Source organism: Diadema antillarum, unplaced genomic scaffold (genome assembly GCF_040938485.1).
Source record: "Diadema antillarum isolate AM-2024a unplaced genomic scaffold, OU_Dant_1.0 seq00000143_RagTag, whole genome shotgun sequence".
Taxonomy (NCBI): Eukaryota; Metazoa; Echinodermata; class Echinoidea; order Diadematoida; family Diadematidae; genus Diadema; species Diadema antillarum.
The window spans coordinates 438128-461951 of NW_027271219.1; the positions used below are offsets into that span (position 1 = coordinate 438128).

Below are 23824 nucleotides of genomic sequence, written 5' to 3' on the forward strand. Positions count from 1 at the left end.
CAACAGATGATTGAAAATTCCCAGCCATTGCTAATAGCAAAAGTAATAACTACAATGTATAACTTTTAATTGGATCCTGTATAATATCGTAGAAAAATGAGAAATAAACCAATAAAGAAACGAAATCAGAAAAGAAAGTAAAGTAAAAGTACGTTATTGTGAATTGAAACCCTTACAGGCCGAAACAAAAGAAAACAAAATCGACAAAACACAACAAAATACCTACATGTAAGCCTATATTCTTTAATACATCAGGTTAATATGCAATGGATGTTCTCTTCAGAAAAGATGACTGCAAATTCCCAACCTTGTTCCAAGAAACATGAATGATTATGAGCTAAAATCGCTCCTGTGATCTCGTAGAAGAAAGCAAAACTAAATCGACAAAAAAAAAAAGCTTCTGTCGTAAAGGGAAGGATGACTCACCGCCCAATACGTCGTCTTTCCCTCGATTTAAAGATTTCATTATTGTGGTTTCATCTACAATCGATAACTTGTCTTCCTATTTTCACTCTATTAGGATGTGGTTTTGCTCTCTCCCTTCAAGCGCCGATTAATGGTTTCAATATTTTGTAGACATCACAATCAAGGGGATTTGATGTTACTCATATACCTACTTTCCTCCTCTTGCACTGAAATCTTGTCCCTCGAAACCATTCTTCTCTACTGTTATGAAAAAGAAAAATCTTTGTGCCACAAAGAAGAAGCATGCGCTATTGAGCCTCATGGAATAAAAATCAGGCACCTGAGAAAAGTGAAGACAGAGAGACCTTCAAAGCGATGATGGATACTTTTAGACTCTATTATCGGACCAAAATTCAATTACAGATAGATAAACAGATAGATAGATAGATAGATAGATAGATAGATAGATCGATAGATAGACATATAGGATAGATGGAGAAATGACGGTGAAACATTGACTTTGTGACTAAGCATCAACGTTTTGATAGACAAATGGATAATATATCTAGATAGAAAGATAGATAATTTTTTTTCTGTTGTACCTTATCTCCAGTCAAAAATAAAAAAAAAGGAATTGCGCATAATTATGAATGAAGGAAAATGTTATCCCATTAATCATCGTCTGTATGGGCAGGCAGAAAAACAAAATCCCTCACATCACACAATTAAGAAACACGGACCGGTTACTAGATCAACAATTGGCTGTCTAGTGCTTTTCCATCATTCTTTTCCACACTCATGCATGCACACCAACTCGAACTATCAAGTCACCATCATCATCAAAAAAGGGGAAAAAGGAGGAGGGGGAGGGGGGAATCAACATTCTTATTCCGCTATCATCAAAAACGTCTGAAAGACACTAAAATACTTCTGACCAAATCATATTTATCCATTTACCTACTGAACTATATTGTATGTGAAATTGCACAAAATATTTGCTCGTATTATGAACTTTCAGTGATATTTGTTTTGTTGTTATTTTGCATAGCCAGGGGATATTACCTTTTGCTCGACAACAGCATGTAGTTGATAATGTAATGAAATCATAATCAATGCTTAACGAAAGTTCTTCAATTTTCTCTACTTTTTATAGGTTACTGCTTATGTCATGTATGTTGGAAGACATGTCAATACAAATCTAGCCATATGAGTACATGTATAAACTTCTGTATCCAAACCTGAAAGAGACAGATATATGGATGAAGTGTCTTTATGAATATAATCCACAAAATTATAATAAGACAGAGCATTGATAAACGTGACACTATTGATGAAAAGTATTGGATTGCGTTTCAGCGTTCATTCCTTCTCTCTCTCTCTCTCTCTCTCTCTTATACCACAACTTTGCAATAAATCATATCATTGGCTACTTTTTCACGCATGCGCAGGTTGACCATGAGCCATTTGACATTTCCCATTGATAATCTGGGAGTTAGGCAGCTTTAGCTTCACTGTAGCAGGAATATTTCTGCGAAATCAAGTGCGGAAAGGACCTTTTTTTCACTCGCACGATAGATCGCTTTTCAACAGCAGTGAAGAAGTTGAACACAAGTGAAGTTCACAAATGTTTTTAAGTGAGTATCATTTTTCTTCTTTTCTGCAAAGTGTATGTATACATGTATATATAACTTAGCCATGCCTCCAGTGTAACGATAATTTAAGAATAATCTTAGATATTGGTACGTATTACCTGCCTCTTGGTATTAAAAAAAAAACAACAGCAACCCAAAATATTGCTATTGGAATTTTGTCGAATGGACACCTTCCGTGAAGTCGATATTTAGAAATCTTCCGCTATCTGACTTTTTATATGGCGAAATCGTCACCTTTTCGTGGCTGTGTAGTAGAACATGCCCATATATCAATTCAAATCATTTCATCTTCTTTTCAAAGGAATTTTTGATAGTTTGAGCCTCAACAAGTTGGACGTTTTATTTTAAGATCATTCTGTCCGAGAAATATTTCACATTCCCTTGTCAGAAGGAGAGCCCTCCCGGTTTAGGTAAATTTCATCACGAAAACAAATCAGTAAAGATGTTACTTTAAAACTTTTACCCCAAGAATATCATGTATTTGAAAATTTTAATGTTTGTTTCCTTTTTCAGGATAGACAGAAACTATGGCATTGTCTGCCTTTGCGACATTTAGAAGCATTCGACTGATAATGCTGCTTTTATGCTTGGAAAGAGGGGAAGGCAGTCCGATTAATTTCAACACCTCACCTGCATCCGATAACAAAACAGATGGCATGTTGTTGAAAATAATCCACATCGAACCATATGGTGTGACGGTGTTTGACAAAGAAGTAACAACGCAGACACCTGAAGACGCCCTCGGGAGCAGCCGTGGCGGCTGGACCAAGCCCTCCGAAGTAAGATCAGTTGCATCTCTAAGAACAGTATTTCTGGACTCTGTGTCGCCTCCCGCTGACGGCTTTGGATCTGATTACTTTACTGTCCGCACGTTTTCCAGTTGGTCCTGGCAACACACTGTGTGGTCATGGTGGTTGATACTTCAGATGATTATCGCCTTGCTGGGTATTGTGGGCAATTCCCTGGTGATCATCGTCCTTTTCACCCGAAGAGAGCTCAGTCGGTCCACAGATATTTTGATTTGTGCACTGGCTGTGGCGGATCTTCTTGCATCCGTTTTCATGATACCACATCCAGTGCCACTTACGGTTCCTTCGTCATTTCTTGGGCAATTGTACTGTAAAGTTGTGTACACCTCAATGTTCCGATGGGTATCGTTCGATGCGTCCATATTCACCCTAACGGCCATAGCTGTAGAAAGGTACATCGCCGTGGCTTATCCTTTCCATTTCAAGTATTTGGTAACTCGGAAGAGGGTCGTCTTCGTAATCGTAGCGAATTGGATCGTCGGGTTCCTGATCACTTCTTTCGAATTTAAAGTCGCAAAAGTTGATAACCTCACAAATCATTGCACTTCGGTATTCTCTTCAAAATCTGTCCAAATGCTCACTGGAATAATTTTATTTCCAGTGGTGTTTGTCATACCGGCATTGTTATCACTCACCATGCAGGCAATGACTGCCCACGCCCTGCACCGCCAGTCTATGCTGTTCCGTAAAGAGGGCAATCAAGAGTTTGCATCGAACCCATCAGCTAGACATTTAACAGCCAGGAAACGCGTCTTACAGATGCTGTTCATTGTGGTTCTCGTCTTTATCGTGTGTTGGGCACCATCGCAGTGTGCATACTTCTTTTACAATCTAGGATTGCTCCCCGACTCGTTATACTTGTACAGCCCATTAGACAACGGATTAGTCGTCCTTTCCTTCCTAAACTCCTGCGCAAACCCGATTATCTACACCGTCCGTTACCCAGAATTTCGCGCGGCGATACGAGAGCTGTTTTCTGCAAAGAAAGGGAAAAATAGGGTACCATTATTCAGTGAGCGGACAGAGGGGAAACCGGTAAAGTCAGTTGAAAGTGGATGGAATGATGCCTAACCATCATCGAAATTAAAATTTTAATATCATTTCAAATTAAACACTTGAATTCCTCTCCTCCCTCCCCCCAAAAGTCATCTGTACAATAAGATTAAATTCATACAGTCACGCTTCTGTCAGTTTGTATGCCTATATCAAATTTCAGTCACTCTCTTCACTGAGGGAAACTTAATCAAATCAGAATACCATGATTGCAATGTTAATTGTTATGAAAACAACATAGCGTTAATTTGAACTAAAAACATAAAACAAAAAAATAATCCAGCAACAATTTCTTCAGCGTATGTACCATCAGGCTTTATGATTTTTTGTGTGTTCATTAAATATGCAACGCACTGGGATTAGTTGGAAAACGTCTAATTGCAATCCCCTTTTCGAGATCTTTCTCTTTCATTTCATTCTTAGGAATTTTCAATTTTACAAATTTTACAATCGACTGTGGAACAAGATTTTAATTTTCCTTTACGTAGTTTAAGCATGGACCGTTGCAAAGTATAAATTATAACTAGATTACTACGTACATTTTTAATGTAATTTTACGTTCTACCCAGTGATGGTAATTTTGAATCTGTCAAAATCTGCTATGATGCCAGGTGATACCATGTTGACCACAGCAGTAGTGTCGTGGCTTAATCATTTTACTGCACTGTGATAGACGTGTGCACTTGAATCCACTCCAAAGCTGTCTCCGCCTTGGATAGTTAATGTTATTTCCTCTGCCCCGCCTACCTATTTACTGAACGAAACCGGCCTAAATGTAATCGCAAACTTGTTTGTTTGTGTTTTTTAACCAGTCCTGATAAAAATGCGTGATCACAAAAACGCTACTGGATTTAACAATGTCAAGTTTGCGTCGCCAACACACAGTAATTTACAATGTGTTTCGGTGTTTCATTCAGTTATCCTGTTACAGTCTCACATGATTTTCATGAATTATGAAACTGTGCATCAACAAATTAACAAAAGGTCCCCATTTTCCACGAAGACTTCTAAATATGGGAAGTGGATCAACCCAGTCAATTTCTAGCTTTTTACGTTTTGCAAAAGAGCACATCTCCTTTATTCTACAGAACTGGATTATAGAACTTGTAAAAAGGGTCTTTTTTGACACCTTAATTTGTACAAAAAAAATTTATTTTTTGTGCAGGCCTATGTGCAAGAGTATGTTTTAAAGTTCTTTTCATTTCTAAAAGCCCTTTACACTTTTTTACGACTCTAATAACTAATAACTCTTGATGCTATTGCAGTGTAAACATATCTATTGTAATAAATAACATGTCATTTTAAGATATGTGCAAAAAAATTTAACTTAATTTGATCACTCATCCGCAGTACTTGTCTATGTGGAATTTTTAATGTAGTCCTGATTTTTTTTTTTAATTTGGTAGAACACTGCAAGACGATGTCAATCATTTCAATAGACACGAGAGACATTTAAATGTGGCAAATTTAACTGAATAAACGTCAGATTATCCAAAACCAGGAGTCGCCTTCTGTTTAGTACAAAGCTTTCACCACAAGCTTTCGCTTTGTCGGAATGATGATTTAATAAGCGTTTGGTCATTATGTAATCATTTATTAGTCAAGTACTAAGTGCTTTCAGATGCAGTCCTCTGCGTCTTTTGTTTGTTAGTTTGTTTGTTTTTAACATGCAAATTTCGTTCGGATATACAACACTTTAAGACGAGCAATGATATCTTGCCTTCGTCCATGAGTTTTGAAACTTGCCCCGATGCATTGCCGTTTCGTCGACTTTAATAGGGAAAAGGTAAAGCTCCGCCCATTCAACGTCCGTTGTCGTATCGAACGAAGTGGCTGGTGAAGGTAAAGAAAAAAGTATATCCAATACTCCGACACCTTGATATCTACGTGTCAAAAACGAACAAACGGATAAAGCAAACTTGCATATTCGTGAGAGACTAAGCATTCTCTTAAATTATTACTCATGCAGTTTCTATGAAGATTGTGATGTTGCACATACAATAGGATACTGTGTTGATATGTCAGTTTTAGCGTCTATAACGTCTATAACACATCACAACGGCCAACTTTTATGTATCATTTGTTGTGTGATTGTATGTGTATGTGTATGTGTATGTGTGTCCATATATATATATAAAATTATTAAAATGTAAGTAAAACGAGTGTGTGAGTGCGTGTGTTTGGTAGCACCTACATGTATGACATTTTCACTGCATGCTTTCGAACACTGAGGGGTTACCAAAAGTACTGCAATTGATGTTTCAATGGTATTAAATGGTTACAACAATGATAGCAGTTGTTATATTACAATAAGAGTAAAAAAGCAGTACCAATATATGTGTACGTGGACAGTGAATAAATGAGCACTATTTGAAATCATCTAATCACATCAGGAATGGCTTATTCTGCCTTGGTATTTTTTGTTTAAATGTCAAGTTATTGCTCACTTTGTACCTTCCACATAATAAAATATAGGTGAAATATTATTGAGCGTGCTGAGAATCTTACCGCACGTACTTGACGAGGTTTTCGACGAACGGGGTTTTCGACAATGAGCACGCCCCTGTCACTACCGATCGCGACAACTGGTAGATGGCTGCCAATGCCAGGAGTGTATCCGAAACGATGACGAATCTTCAGTCGACCATTGTCAGATTAACGAGAGGCACATTAGTAATAATTATGTAATGTGAATACGGTAAAAAAAAGGGTGAAACAGCAGCTACTTTAGCATTTGCAATTTTTCAAACTTGAGTGCCCTTAAAGTAAACCTGACCAAACGCAAATTGGTAGCAAAGAAATTTCTTACAATTTTACGAAGGAAATTATGATACAAAATGATATTGTTTTCTGATTGAAATGAAATGACTGTGATTTCCCTGCTTCCCTATAGTGTGTAAAATGATTGTGACCGAAGTGGAGATTGAAATACGAAAGAATGTTTTCAAGGAAGCAGATAATGCATGTATGAATGTATTCTCACCCAATAATCATGACAATAGTTCTTAACAGCAGTAAATAAAATTCATTACACCATCTGCGAGGATAGGATTCCCAGAAATATGGAGTCAAAGATAACAAATAATTTGTTAGGGATGCTTCGTTATTGTAATGGACTTTAACACTCCCACCTGAAAAATATAAAGATCCTGTTGTTTGTTTGCCCGATTTAAAGGCATCATTTACCATTGCAGATAAAACAAAAACCCAGCTCAAAATAGGAGTACGGGATAGAAACGACCAATGTAAAAATGTTAATCAGAATGACAAATTTCAAGTTTTGTTTGATATACAAAATGTGAACGATATCAAGAATCTTGTTTCTAGATCAAACTAACTACAGTTATGGCTTATTGATTAAAGTAGTGATATCTCCTTATATTTTAGGCTTTTGCCAAATGTTTATATGGTAGGATGTTTGGTAATACAGCTGACCCACACATATGCATCAAATGTGATAACTTGAAATTTTTTTTTAAAAATCACTGCTTCCAATGGTAAACAGTACCTTTAATTCTGTATTCAGAATGCACCGGATCTAAATAGGAACGTATCACTCTTTTTTATTTTGTAATACCAACTACTTATTTGACAAATTTGTAGGTGTGTTTATGCATGCTAAAGTTCAGTAAGGTTATGTCATGTTGTCAAGATGTCACTCATAAAGGTCAATGACTCATGATTTACTTGTTATTAGTTACTATTTATTGGACACATCTTGGTCAATGATTGTGCGGATTAAAAAAAAAAAACTCTTCTGCAAACAAATATATTTAATTAACTCATTGCATTACCAAAAACCTACGTATCTTTGTTCAATTTTCTTACTTGCAGCAAATTACACATATTCACACCGCCATTTTCTAAGTGATCTATTTTGATTCATATGATTTTACTTTGAAATGATCGCAGAAAGTGTAAGTTCCTGTGTTCAGTGCAATAGACAGGACAATAACAAGATGTTAATCTCCAAGGCTTATCGTATTAAGCTGAAATTGAGCATACTCTCACACACGGGTCCTCCATTGAATGTCCTATCCGAGGGACAGAGTGTTTGTCTCTAACGTGAAGGGGCAGGATGTTTATAACGCAACATTAGACTCGGGAATTGAAACCGGGTCCTCAAGATCTGGAGCCTGACGCGCTACCGACTGAGCAAAATCACAGCCCTTGAAGAGACCCGCAACACAAAACACTTGAATAGACTCTAAACTTCAAAACCTCTTTTCTCATTAAACACCTTTCCAGGGTGTGTTCTTTCTTTCCATCATTATGTAAATGGGGTTGGGAAAGTCCAATTGTACTGAGCTAAACATCATTTTTAAGTCTATAGAGTCTGTTCTTTCAGAATATTTCCTTACCTATAAATCCATGTCTGCCAACTTTTTTGTTCATTTCGTGATGCAGGGTTACTTATACTCCTCTTTGTTTCTGATCTTGAAAGTACAATATGTGACCGTGCACCTCAAAACGAACATAAAGTCGCACACACTGATTTTTGCGTGAGGACTGAAAACAAGTGAAATGGGTCAACCTAGCCGAACTTGACTTTTTCATATTTTCTGAAAGATCAGGTCTTCTTTTACATTATGCTAAAATTTGGTATCATAAAACGGGCAGGAAAGTGTGTTTTTTAGCAGTTTATCTCGAACATTTTTGATAGAATAGTGTGATTAGGTGTGTCTTCAGAATCCCTTTTTCATTTCTGAAAAACCTTGTCCACACTCTTCACTTTCAACTCTAATAACTTTTGCAAGGATAGTGCTACTGCTTTGAAAGTTGGCATTAATTATGGACAGAATGTGTTAATGAGACATGCTTAATTTCAGTTTAATCTGATAATCCCTTCATTGTTGTTACTCCAGTGGTTTACTTCCTGTTTTTTGTCCCATTCATCGCACAGCCAGCACGGTTTGGTAAAGATTAAGCGCTTGAATAGACACTGTACTTCAGAGCCTCTTTTCTCAGTTCACACTTTTTCTGAGGTTGTGCTTTCTTTCCAATATTTAGATAGGTTAGGAGAGTCCATTTGATTTGAGTTATACATCACTTTAAAGCTTAAAGTCCGCTCTTTCAGAATATGGTCTTAACTAAAAATTCATGTCTGGCGACTTTTTGTTTGTTTTGAGGTGCACTGTCACATATAATACCTTTAAAAAGTCCAGAAATGTCGCTGTGGCGTCTGGTATGCCTCCGCCATAATGCATGATTCTCCTAATAGGTTTGCAGTGCATCTTGACAGTGTGTGATGACAGTTTCCAAAAATTGGCAAAATACTGAAATGACATGTTTGTCACAAATGTGTTGAGTGTTCACTTTCCTTGAACTAGATTTAATTGGATGAATGGAAAAGCATGTATAAGGGGATTTGAGGACCTTTACTTGACTTTTGACCCTTTTATAAGTTTATGCATTGAGTAATTTTCAAGGTATGGAGAAAGAGTGGGATTTCTGTATTAGATAGTAAATTGTTAGCATTTTATCCTGGCATTTTAGCCTGCCCTTTGACCCTTGACCTTTGACCCTGTGACCATAAAATTGCAAATAGAATCACTATCAGGCAGAACATGCATAAATATGTACTAAGTTTCAAGATACCTCGAGTCACTTCCCAGATATGAAGGAAGAAGTGAACTTCAGCACTTTTACTTGATCTTTGACCTTTTGACCTTTGACCTTTTTGGTAAAAAAAAACTTCCAAGAAAATCTCTACTGGGTAATACATATATTATATACCAAGTTTAAAAAAACAAATCCTGCAGGCACTGCATAAATATGAGGGAACACAAATTTTGAAGAGTTGACCTTGACCTTTGACCCTGACCTTTTACCCCATGACCCCCAGATTCCCTGGATAATCACTGCCAGTCAGTACGTATGTACTATGTACATATGTACATATGTACATATGTACTATGTTCCATGAAGATACCTTGAAAGCTTTCATAGATACGGAGAAAAAGAATGAAATTCTAATATTTTCACTTGACCTTTCACCTTTGACCTCATGACCCGAAATTCTCTCTGGAGAATACCATCGGGCATTGCATAGATATGGGGGAATAGTGAACTTTTGAACATATGACCTTGACCTTTGACCTTGAGCATGTGCAACCAAAAGCTGATAGGCACAACTTCACCCCCTCATATGTATAACAAGCCAAGTTTCATTACGATAGCTCAGAAGCTTTTTAGTTACGCTGTCCACAAAATTGAGTATATGAATATAAGAACGATCCAAGTCCATGGAAGGCCATTTCGAGTAAAGTAAAAAAAAAACTTCATATCTTTTTTATTTGTCCAATAATATTCTATTTAACTGTGATTGGAAGGCAACATTGTATATACAAATTAGAACATGTATTATTATGACAATTAACATTTACATTAATTGTGGAGAGGCCATTTTGTGTGGTGGACTTGGGTCGTTCTTTGATTCATATGGACTTGGGTCGTTCTTTGATTCATATACATGATATTCTGCTATAGAGATGAGAGAAGGATAAGAGAGGGCGCTATTATATGAATGTAAGAATGACCCAAGTCCTTCATTCTTACATTAATATAAGATTTAACTCATTCATTTCAGGCACTTCCAGGGGTAATTAGGATTTATCACTTATACACAAGATGAGTCCATGCATAAGCTACAATTTCCCATGTCAAATTGAATTTGGCCAAAAATTGGACTTGGGTCGTTCTTATAGTCAGGTCTTCAATTGATTACGGAAGGACGGACGAACGGAAGGACGGACAGAAGGACGATCAACCCGAAAACATAATGCCACCGTCATCACTCTTGCTTTTAAAAAAAAATCGACAAAACACAACAAAATGCCTGACCCGATGAAAGATTCTTCCTCAGATTAAGGTTTGCAAAGGCGGATTGTCCTCACTTCGATAGGAAACTGCATGATATCCGCTCCACTACTTGAAGCAAATTTTCATCTATTATAAACAGCAAAGGGAATCACTATGAGATAAAATCTTCCATCTTTCTTGCGATCTCGTAGGAGAAAGCAAAACTAAATCAACAAGGAAATGTCTGTCGTAAAGGAGGGGTGACTCACCTCCCAATACGTCGTTTTTTCCCTCGTATGTCTCATACGTATTTCTCGGTGTGTTCGTTAACATATCGATTTAAAGGTTCCATTATTGTAGTTTCATCTACAATCGATATCTTATCCTTCTATTTTCACTCTATTAGGACATGATTTTGCTCTCTCCCTTCAACCGCCATTTAATGGTTTCAATGTTTTCAAGAAATGAAAGGAATTTGATATTACTCATATTACTTTTTCTCCTCTTGCGTTGAAATCATGTCCCTCAAAACCATTCCTCTCTTCTGTTGAAAAACAGAACAAAGCAGAAACTTTGGAGCAACCTGTATTATTCTACCAAACATTAACCTATAGATGGATAGCTATATGAAAATATATGATATATCTAGATAAAGAGTTATATATCTGTCATGGGGAAACCTGTATTATTCTGCCAAACATTAACCTATAGATGGATAAATATATGAAAATATATGATATATCTAGATAAAAAGTTATATAGCTGTTTTTTTTTTTCCTGTGGTATTCTTCTCTCCAATAAAAATAAGATAAAAGAATGCACATAGCATGCCTATAATTAGATTGAAAAATATGAAAAGTTTAAATTCGTGCAAAGAAACTTTGATAGACAGTGATAGCTACTTACATCAAAGGGAGAAAACAAACATAGGAATGGAATAAAATGCGATAACAATAATTACCATCACTCTGGGCAAGTTCGAATTGACTTGCATTATGAAAAAAAAAATCGATCACATTTTTCATACAATAAAGAAACACGGTACCAGCTCTATAAGCCTATCCCCTGTCAATTACATATCTTCGCTCTTAAGTGCTTTTCCATCATTCTTTTCAACAATAAATGCATGCACACCAACTAGCACTATGTAGTCAGCATCATAAAAAAAAAGAAAATAAGGAGGGGGTAGAAGAAGATGCACATTCTCATTCCTTTACAAATTAATCACTAAAGACTCAGGGAATACACCAAAGTACATTTAACAATGACAATATACCAACTCAATTACTTTGATGTGAAATTGTAGAAATAGTTATTGGTATCATGATTTCACAGTGATTTTCTTTTGTTTTGTTGTTAATTTGCAAAACATGGGAATGTTAACTTTTGAACGACAATGACGTGTATTTGGTAATGTAATGAAATTATGATTAACGCTTAGTCAAACTTCTTCAGTTGTTCTATTTCTATAGGCTATTGCACTTATTATTCACTGTTTGTGTTGGAAAACTTGTCAATACATTTCTAGCCATAAGAATGATAAACATTTCTAATCTTTAAGAACAGATAAAAAGGAGAACTTTTATAAATATAACCCACCATTAAAATTTTATAGTACAAAACAGTATTAAACGTGACAGTATTGATTGAATATATTGCATTGCATCTCAGCTTTCATTCCTTTTCTTTCTTTCTCTTTCTCTTATGTCACCACTTTCCAATGAACCATACCCTTGGCTACTTTTTCACGCATGCGCAGTTTCACTGTGAGCCATTTGACATTTTCCATTGATAATCTGGGAGTTAGGAAGCTTTAGCTTCACTTTGCAGGAATATTTCTGCGAAATCAAGCGCGGAAAGAAACTAAATTTTGTACTCGATAAGATAGACAGCAATAAAGCAGTTGGACACAGTTTTTAAGTGAGTATAAAGTGAGATCTCATTGGAAAGAAATCTTCACCTATTTGACTTTTTATATTGCCAAATCGTTAATTTTTCGTAGCTGTGTATTAGAAGATGCATGTTTATTGATTGAAGTTATTTCATCATATTTTGAAAGGATTTTTTGATACCTTGAGCCTCAGTGAGTTGACTTGGACGCTTTATTAGAAGGTCATTCTGTCCGAGTGTTGACAATCCCTTGGCAGAAGGAGAATCCTTCCGCTTTAGGTAAATTTCATCACTACAAGAAATCAATAAAGGTGTTTGTGTAAAACTTTTAGCCCATGATTATCATATTATTATATTTGTTTGTTCTTAATGGAAAATAAATCATAGTATGGTAATCATGCTTATGTGATGTTTGAATGAAAACAACAACAGCAACAACAACAACAACCTGATTTGGGTATTAGGCCTAATTCGGTATTTATCGATACATACATTACGGTATCCCTGCTAAAATTGATCCTGCGTCACAGACACACATCAAAACACACACACTCAGTCACACTCAGTCAGTCACACATACACACACACACACACACACACACACACACACACACACACACACATACACACACAGGACAGTTAGGGAAAGATGTCAAAACTCACTCCGATGGGGGTCTATTTAACAGATACATGTAACCCAATGTATGCAGTCAAGCAAACAACAAAACAACGTGAGACATATCAAAATGGTATTTGAACAAACAATAAGAGAGGAAAATTCTTTAAACATTCTGAACATGTTCTGCAAACTGTAAAGATAATGACTGTAATTCTAATGACTGTAATTCTAAAAAACAATCACGGAAAGTGGTATTGTAATAAAGCTCAAGTTCTTAACTCGGTTATTTTGTAAAGAACGATGAAAACAGTATGGATTGGAAGCATAATTTATATTATCTATCTATTAATATACATAGATACACACATGAATGCACACATATTCAGCGTAAGGTTAGTTTGATTTGCAAGCTGATGTCTTGCACAGATCATACATATAAACACGCAAGTGTGCTCAAGTCAGTGTGTGGTTTCGGTAGTTGAAAAAAACCCCAAAACATATATTTTATTGTAAATATCTATTGTGAAAAAATAATTGATAAAAACAACAGCATTCTATTGGCAAATACATGAACGAAATATTTATATGCATTGCGCGTCTTGAAATAAACGAACGCAAAGCAAGAATAACAAAAACGGATTCAGTTTAGATCTATTTCTTCCGGCTCTGCCCCGAAGTATTTGCAACTGTTCAATACATTAACTATTAGCTAGAAAAAAAAATGCCTCTACAAAGTCCCAATATGGTAGAATCATCACATAGGAAATGGGTATCAAATTGGAATCTCCTTGAATCTCCTTGAAGAAAAAATATAAGTATTTCTTTATCGATCAACGATAAATCCAAAGTACTCTACAGTGTTGACATGGCGAATTCGAATACCGTTGATTAGAAGAACTTTTCAACGTTAATATTCAAGTTATTTTTATAGGCCTACCTATCCATATAAATATAGTATGGAAACGAACAGGTCATTAAAAGTTTGAATTGAAACAAATACAGCATTTTTTGAGCTCATGGCTTGGTCCTTGCATAAAACAAATTGATGGCTAAAGCATACGTGGATTTGTCTGAGAATCAGAGCACATACTTTTGTCAAGTTAATCACATAGTCTGTCTGCTCATCTATCTGTTAGAAGGAAGATTGTAATGTTCAAGGGAGAGTTATGATTAGATGTCAGGTTTAACTTCTACGAGAAGAGGCAGTTGTCCCTGTCGAAAAACAGAGGATAACTTGAATAAACTATTTTTTTCCTTTATGATGTGTACATAGCGTGTGTATGTGTGTGTGATTTATCATGAAGCCACCCAAATCACCTCTACAGACATTTTTTTTTGACAGTGTAAACATTATTGTCAGTATTTTTCTACCGGTGTATTACTTAACCTTAGGTGATTATCATCATTGAACATTGTGACACAAAGCACAAGAAAATTTTCTTCTCATCCTCACTCTGTGATTTTGCAACAGAATTGAACTTGCACATTTTAATTCGTCAAAACACTAAACAAACATAATTCCATAGCATCTTATTTGCGGGCCTCAAGGGATTCAATGATTTCTTCACAGCGCACACGCGCGCAGTGGCATAAACGGTTTTGAATAGACATGAATCGAGCCTGATATTTCCGAAATGCATTTTACACTTACAAAGCGGATTCTGCACTTTGGGGAAAAACGTTGACGAACACTGCAACAAACCTGGAACAGAAGAAGGTAAGTCTTAAACGAAGCCCGTGTTTGCTGGCGATGGCGAAAGGGCAGTAATGACGTTCCGATTACACACACACACACACACACACACACACACACACACACACACACACAGAAAAAGCACAATGCCACAAAGAAAAAGAGATATTCTTTTTCATACATAATAACCTACTAGATGGTAGAAGATTCCTCAATTCATAAAGTAGTTTATAAAGAGGGGCAAAATGTCATCATGCCAACATACAACTGATGTATTTCTTTACCACTGGTAATGGACAATAAACTAATCGCCAGCATCGTTACTTCAAATACGCAAGAATCTGAGCTAAATTAATTTATCGATCCTGTGAGCTTGTAGGAGGTAAAACTAATTTGAAATGATATGTTCACAATTATTTCATTTTTCTTGTATAAGCAGGGTTTGAACCTTCTATCTTCTCCTATTTGTCTCCCCCTATCTCATAAGTTCTTCTCGGTGTGTTCTTATACAAATCGACTCAGCTTTTCATTTCATTTGTTGTTGTTTCTTGTTCGATCTACCCCGAGTTCTTTTGCTTCTTGCTGCTCCATCTTCAATCGATAATCTGTCTTCATATTTTATAGTTTTTTTTTTCTCCAAGGACGTGATCTTTTCGTTCTCTTTTACCTCTGTTGAATGACTCAAACATTTGGAAACACACAGATTCAAGAGAAAGTCGGTAGTACTGATATAAAATTAACCCCTCTTGCATTTGTATCACATCCTTCAAAACCATTTAACCCTTCTTTTGTTAGTGAAATACGTTTGTACTGTATATCAGGAGACGGGAATATTTAAAGGCAAAAGAGATTACAAGAGAAGGAAAGAAAACGAACTGATCTTTAAACCCAGTCTCAGGACTTTGGACCCTATCATTCGGCCAGGTATCAATCTATTTATCGGTATGAAACGTAGTCGGAAATACTGTTAAATTTCAGACTTCATAATACAACAAACGTGTTACAACACGTAAACACCACAAACTTATTTTGCGTATATTAAAGTTTAATTTAATCCTCAAACATCCCTACAATTAAAGGATACATAATTTTACTCCCAAGTTGAATTATTGTATAACTTTTTACTAGAATTTGAATTGCAGGATTTGCAGGATTTACATTCATTTCTTCTTCTTTTTTTTTTTGGGGGGGGGGGGCTTGATGTCGCCATTCTCAAGATACAGCAATGCAGTTGCTGATTAAAGGGTGACATTGTCTGTGATGTTAATAGAGCCAGTATGATTGTAGCTTTTAGTTCCTGAGCTGCGGTATGTGTTTACGTTATTGATGACAATATCATAGAAGAGTTTATAGTGTTGATGAATATCATGACCGTTTTAAAATCGTGATTGAATCTTATAACAAACCTCTTTTATGATTCTTTTATTTCTGTAAGTTATTGCAGACATTATTTATTGATTTTGTTGGAAGCCCAATAATAACAGTCATAATAATTATAATCATATGCATATTTGCATATTAGCGAGTACATGATTATGCAGTTTTCGAAACATTTTACAGATTATGCGAGACAATTTATTGTTCATGAATGTAAATGAACATGAAAAAAAACAACAACAGAGCAATAATAATGCTCTTTCACGTAATATTATCAACTGCATATCAGCTACAGTTCCTCCTCGTTCTTTCTCTATCTTTTCGTGTTTAGTGAAAGAGAGAGAGAGAGAGAGAGGGAGAGAGAGAGAGAGAGAGAGAGAGAGAGAAATATATTTATTTCAAAGAGATAACGCCGCCCGCAGGTACTGATGAACAGTGATTGGATAAGTATACTACGCAAGCGCACGTATATGACTAGCCAGTTTATAACCTCACTGACAGACAGCTTTAGCTTCAGTTGTGCAAGTATATTTCAGTGAAATAAAGTTCTATGAAGAACTGAAACATTGTTTCGCGGTACAATAGAAACTGGGATCTATATACACCAATAAAGCGGTTGACCACAAGTCGTGCATAAACAAGTAAGTGTCACATTTTTGTTCTCCAAAATATAATGAGTATTCCATGCAGAAGGTATAAATATAAGAGTTTAGTCTGGTATCGTTTCATTTACTCCAAACACGAAAACTAAACTGGGAGAAATAAAAAAATTACCTACGACAATGGTAGGTTTCAGTTCTACTCTAAAAATGTTCGCAATAGGTCAAGGATTACAACGTTAACCGTCAAGATCATATGGCTGACACAGGCCAAACGTTAGCGGATATTATATGTGATGACGAAAAACAATTCTACCTAACATAGTAACCGTGCATCACAACAACCAACAAAAAGTCACGCTTGATTTCACGTGAGGACTCAAAAAGAGGAAACGGGTTAACTGAGTCAATCTTGAGTTTTTCAGATTTTCTAAGAGATCTATTCTTCTTCTCCGTTACTCCTAAATTTGGGATCATAAGCTGAATGGGAAAGTGTGTTTTCAGCAGTTTTCCTACAACTTTTTTTTTGTATAGTAGTGAGATTAGGTATGTTTGGATGCACGTTATCATTTCTTGAAAATCCTTTACATACCCTTCTCTTTCAACTGTAATAACTTTTGAAAGAATAATATACTACTGGTTTGAAAGTTTGCACCAATCAAGAACAAATGTATTGAAAGAGCATGCTTACTTTCAGCCTAATCTTAAAAATTCCTTCATTGTTGGTGCTCCAGTGGTTTACATCCTGTTTTTGTCCCATTCGTCGCACAGTTATAGCGCGGTTTGGTAAGGATTTAGCGCTTGAATAGACCCGGCACTTCAGAGCCCCCTTTCTCAGTTCACACTTTTCCAGAGTGTGTGCATTCTTTTCAATATTTAGATAGGTTAGGAGAGTCAATTTGAATTGAGTTAGGCATCATTTTAAAGCTTAGAATCTGTTCTTTCTGAATCTGCCCTTATCTAAAAATTCTGTCAAGCTACTTTTTGTTGGTTTTGTGATGCAGGATCACATAAGACTTTGAAAAGTGTTGATAAGTTATCAGCCTGACCATGATACTGTACTTAAAGTGAAATTACCTTCGAAAAAAAGGAAAGAAAAAAAAAAACTCTAGTCATATGATTTTCGATATCCGGAGATACCCACCTCGGACGTATAATATGTTGCATCAATGATGTTCATTGCTTATAATTCCTTTATGAAAGAAATATCTTACAGCAGGATATTTATTGAATATAACTACCTGGACCAATGCGGTTGTAGGAGATGATGTTCCACTTCCTCCTTGGTTACAAGTTTTATTGTAATGCCACTATTTTGAGATGTCCACTCCCTTGCTGCACACAGAGAAGCTTCCTGTTGTAGTAAACTCCATCACTAGATAAATCAGAAGTGGTAATTTATTACAATTTTGTTCTCAGCAATAACGCAATTCAATCTACTTTTATATTCGCTTGTTTTGCAGGACGCAAACAGAAGATGGCGTTGTCTGCCTCTACCATATTCATCACCATTCAGCTGGTAATGTTGTTTTCATATTTGGGAAGAGTAAGGAGCAGTCCAATATTCTCCGCCTTACCTGAAACAGATAACAAAACAGATAATACGTTGTGGAAAACGATCCAAACCGTGGCATACGATGTCACAATGTTCGAAGAAGAAATTACGCTGCAGATTACTAGATCACCCTTTGGGAACAGAGACCGCTTTACTATGCCTTCAAAGGCGGTATTTAGTGATTGTGTGGAAGCTTCCTGTGACGAATTGGTGTCTGATACCAGTCCTGACGTCGAGACTTCTTTCGGATGGTCTTGGCAAGCCACAATTTGGTCATGGAGGTTGATCCTTCAGATGTTCACCGCCATGCTGGGTATTGTGGGCAATTCCTTAGTGATCATCGTCCTTTTCACCCGAAGACAACTCAGTCGCTCCACAGATATCCTGATTGGTGCTTTGGCTGCAGCAGATCTTCTTGCATCCATATTCATGATACCACTCCCGCTGCCTACCACGGTCCCTTCATCAGTGCTTGGGCAGATGTACTGCAAAGTAGTTTACACCTCCATGTTTCTCTGGGTATCATTCGATGCATCAATATTTACCTTGACGACCATAGCTGTGGAAAGGTACATCGCCGTGGCATATCCTTTCCATTTTAAATATTTGGTAACTCGCAGCAGAGTCATCGTCGTAATTGTAGCGAATTGGATCCTCGGTTTCATGATCACTTCTTTTGAATTCAAAGTCGCAAACGTTGATAACTTCACGAATCACTGCTCTTCAGCATTCCCTTCAAAAGCTGTCCAGATGCTTATCGGAACAATTTTGTTCCTCATGCAATTCGTCAGTCCCGCCTTGTTGTCACTTACTATGCAGGCAATGACGGCGCATTCCCTTTACCGCCAGTCTCGGGTGTTCCGTAAAGAGGGCAATCACGAGGGTGGATCGAACCCGTCGGCTAGGCATTTAGCAGCCAGGAAACGCGTCTTACAGATGCTGTTCATCGTGGTTCTCGTCTTCATCGTGTGCTGGGGTCCATTGCAGTGTGCCTTCTTCTTTTACAACCTAGGATTGCTCCCTGACTCGTACTTGTACAGCCCATTAGACAACGGGTTAGTCGTCCTCTCCTTCTTAAACTCCTGCGCAAACCCGATCATCTACACCGTTCGTTATCCAGAATTCCGCTCTGCGATAGGAGAGTTGTTTTCTGCGAAGAAAGGGAAAACTAGGGCACCACTTTTCAGTGAGCGGACAGAGGGGAAACCGGTAAAGTCTGATGAAAGTGGATGCAATGATGCCTAGTTCATTCTTGGTAATATAATTTTGTATCCAAATAAAAGTCTTTTTTTTTTCAAATCAAACATTTGAATTTCTCCCTCCCCCAAAAGGTCATCTTTAAAAATTGGTTACGTCTGTTAGTTCGAAGGCCTATATCTAATTTTTACTTATTTTCTTCTTTGAGGGAAACTTAATCAATTCAGAATACCATAACAGCAATGCTAATTGCTATGAAAAAAAACATAGCGTTAATTGGAATCAAAAACATCCAGCAAACAAAAATAACCCAACAATAATTTCTTCAGCTCATGTAACATCAGGCTCTATGATATTTCTTTAAAATACTCATTGCATTTGGATTACTTTGAAGACGTCTAATTGCCATCCCCTTTTCGAGATCTTTCTTTCATTTCATTCTTAGGTTTTTTCAATTTTACAAATTTTACAATCGACTGTCGAGTAAGATTTTTAATTTTCCTTTACGTAGTTAAAGCATGGACCCTTCCAAACCATATAACTAGATTAATACATTCATTTCTATGTGATTTTGCGTTCTACACTACCCTACGTTCTACGCAGTCATAGTAATTTTAAATCTGTCAAAACCTAAGATGATGCCATGTGATGTCATGATGACCACAGCGCGAGTGTCATTGTTTAATCATCGCACAGGGATAGACGTGTGCCCTTGAATCTACTCCAAAGCTGTCTCATCCCTTAGTATATTCAATGTTATTTCATCTGCACCGACGACCTATTTACTGAACGAAACCGGCCTAAAAGTAATCACAAACATGTTTCTTTGTTCGTTTTTAACCAGTCCTGATAAAGATGCGTGATCACAAAAAAGCGACTGGATTCAGAAATGCCAAGTTTGCGTTGCCAACGCACAGTAATGTACAATGTGTTTCATTGTTTCATTCAGTTCTTATGATACCGTCTCATATGATTTTCATGAATTATGAAACTGTGAGTCTGTATCTTTTAAAGTTCTTTTAATTTCTAAAAGTGCCGTACACTTTTTTACGACTCTAATAATTGATAACTCTTGATGATGCTAACGCAGTGTAAACATATCTATTGTGATAAATAACATGTCATTTTAAGATATGCGCCAAAATCTAACTTAATTTGATCGTTCATTCGCATTACTTTTCTAATGCAGTCCTGCATTTTTTGTTTCTTCAGTAGAACTCCGCAAGGCGACGTCAATAATTTCAATAGGCACGAAAGACATTTAAATGTGGAAAATTTAACTGAATAGACGTTAGATTATCCAAAACCAGGAGTCGCCTTCTGTTTGGTACAAAATTTTTGCTACAAGCTTTCGCTACACATATTTGTCGGAATGATAATGATTTAGTAAGCGGTTTGGCCGTTATGTAATATATTTTAGTCAAGTATTAAGAGCTTTAAGATGAAGCCCTCTACATCTTTTATTTGTTAGTTTTTTAGCATAAAAATTTCGTTCGGATATACATGTATAACACTTTAAGACGACCAATAATATCTTGCCCTCGTCCATGAGTTTTGAAACATGCACTGTCGTTTCGTTGACTTAAATAGGGAAAAGATAAGCTCCGCCCATTCAATAACCGTTGTCGTATCGAACGAAGTGATTGGTGAAGGTAAAGAAAAAATACAATATCCAATTGTCAACACTCCGACACATTGATATTTACATGTCAAAAACGAACAGACGTATTAAGCAAACTTTGATATTCGTGAGAGACTAAACATTCTCTTAAATTATTACTCATGCAGTTTCTTTGTTCATCATTTAAATCTCTGAGGTTGAAAATTGTGATGTTGCACATACAATATGATACTGTGTTGATATGTCAGCATTGGCGTCTATCAAGTCTATAGCACATCACAACGGCCAACTTTTATGTATCATTAGTTGTGTGATTGTATGTGTATGTGTGACTATATATATATATATATATATATATATATATATATATATATTATATCATTAAAACGAGTGTGTGAGTGCATGTATTTGGTATTTGGTACATATATGACATTTTCACTGCCTTCGAGCACTGCGGGGTTATTAAAAGTACTGCAATTGATGTTTCAGTGGTATTAAATGGTTACTACAATGATAGCAGTTGTGTGATATTACAGTAAGAGTAATATAGCAATACCAGTGTGTTTTGCAGACAGTGAATAAATGTGCACTATTTGAAATTATCTAATCGCATCAGGAATGGCTTATTCTGTCTTGGTATTATTTGTTTAAATTTCAACTTATTGTTCACTTTGTACCTTCAGCATAATAACATATAGGTGAAATATATTTGAGCGTGCCGAGAATCTTACCGCACTTGAGTTTTTCGACGGACCGACAATGATGACAGCACTCTCCGGTCATTACCGATCGCGACAACTGGTAGATGGCTACCAATGCCAAGAGTGTATCCGAAACGAAGTTCAGTCGACCATTGTCAGATTAACGAGAGGCACATTGCTAATACATGTATGTGATGTGAATATGGTAAGAAAAGGGTGAAAGAAGATCTACTACAATAACTTGAGTGCCCTTAAAGATAGGTCATCGCTTTAGCATGCACATTTTTTAAAATTTGGTGAGGACACTAAGGCGTTGAAGAAAACACTGTTCGTAGACCTACTGTAAATTTTGAACTCAAGAGAGTCTGTATTAAATTTTGTCGAGTGAAACTGACCGTTAAGATATCTCGAATAATTATTTCGTACTACGAAAACATTACAAATCTAAACTACTAGTCTAGATTTACAGACCTGTGTGATGCACTTATGTTGTTCATGTAAGTGGTGTGTTGTTATTTGCCATATATAACACAGTAAAAGAAGCTATATAGTGAATTCTTCCTTTCTGACAGCTTTAACATGCATATCTTTTGCTCTAAGTATAAATATCATTCAACCACAAGAGGATTAGTATATGCAGCTGTGCCTCGTACACAGAATACGTTACGGTGAGCATTTGATGCATAATTTGAATTTTAACGGCTAACAACCTTCAAATATCACGGAAATGTTATAGCTTTACAATAGTCTTGTCATTCTGGTGGAATATATCATGTTCTGTGCTATTTGGCAAGGAATGCTAAAGGGATTGCCCATCTTTAAAGTAAACCTGACCAAACGCAAATTGGTAGCAGAGAAATTTCTTACAATTGTACGAAGGATATTATGATACAAAATGATATTGATTTCCGTTTGAAATGAAATGACTGTGATTTCCCTGCTTCCCTATAATGTGTAAACTGATTGTGACCGAAGTGGAGATTGAAAAACGAAAGAATGTTTTCAAGGACGCAGATAATGCATGTATGAATGTATTCTCACCCAATAATCATGACAATAGTTCTTAATAGCAGGAAATAGAGTCAAAGATACAATTCAGTAGGGATGCTTCGTTATTGTAATGGACTTTAACATTGCACTCCCACCTCGAAGAAATAGAAAGATCCTCGTTGTTTCTTTGCTTGATTTAAAGGCATCATTTGCAGCAAAACAAAAACCCAGCTTTAATGCTTCAAATAGTTCTAAAATGGGAGTAGGGGATAGAAACGACCAAAAATGTTAATCAGATTGATTGTATTGTTTGATTTAAATTTTTTTATAATTTGTGGTAGGATGTTTGGTAAACCATCTAACCCAAACATATGTGATAACTTGAACGTTTTTCAAATCACTGGTAAACAATACCTTTAGTTCTGTATTCAGAATGCACCGGATCTAAATAGGAACGTGGATTGCGTCTGCATATCATTCTTTTTTATTTTGTCATACCAACTACTTATTTGACAATTTTTTGGTGTGTTTATGCATGCTAAAGGTTATGTCATGTTGTCAAGATGTCACTCATGATAAAAGGTCAATGACTCATGATTTACTTGTTATTTATTCATAGGACACATCTTGGTCAATGATTTTGGGGATTTAACAAGAATTTGTTGTCAACTCTTCTGCGAACAAACATATTTAATTAACTCATTACATTACCTAAAACCTATCTTTGTTCAATTTTCTTACTTGCAGCAAATTACACATATATTACACGGCCATTTTCTAAGTGATCTATCTTGATTCATATGATTTCATTTCGAAATGATCTCAGAAAGAGTAAGTTTTACGTGAAGGAATTATTGAATTA

At 36.2% G+C, this 23824-nt stretch overlaps 2 protein-coding genes across 2 annotated transcripts; both read left to right on the forward strand.

Annotated features, from left to right (window-relative positions):
• Positions 1 to 2713: 2713 nt before the first annotated feature.
• Positions 2714 to 3937, forward strand: LOC139727694 (trace amine-associated receptor 1-like). Its single transcript, XM_071638675.1, has one exon. The coding sequence runs from the start codon at positions 2714 to 2716 to the stop codon at positions 3935 to 3937; it is 1224 nt and encodes a 407-aa protein (XP_071494776.1).
• A 14606-nt stretch (positions 3938 to 18543) lies between these two features.
• LOC139727695 (cholecystokinin receptor type A-like) lies at positions 18544 to 19698 on the forward strand. Its single transcript, XM_071638676.1, has one exon. It carries the CDS (start codon positions 18544 to 18546, stop codon positions 19696 to 19698), a length of 1155 nt encoding a protein of 384 aa, XP_071494777.1.
• Positions 19699 to 23824: the final 4126 nt, after the last annotated feature.

Bases quoted from the DNA above. Each gene is read 5' to 3' on its own strand.
- LOC139727694 (XM_071638675.1), top strand. From the start codon at position 2,714: ATGTTGTTGAAAATAATCCACATCGAACCATATGGTGTGACGGTGTTT.
- LOC139727695 (XM_071638676.1), top strand. From the start codon at position 18,544: ATGTTCGAAGAAGAAATTACGCTGCAGATTACTAGATCACCCTTTGGG.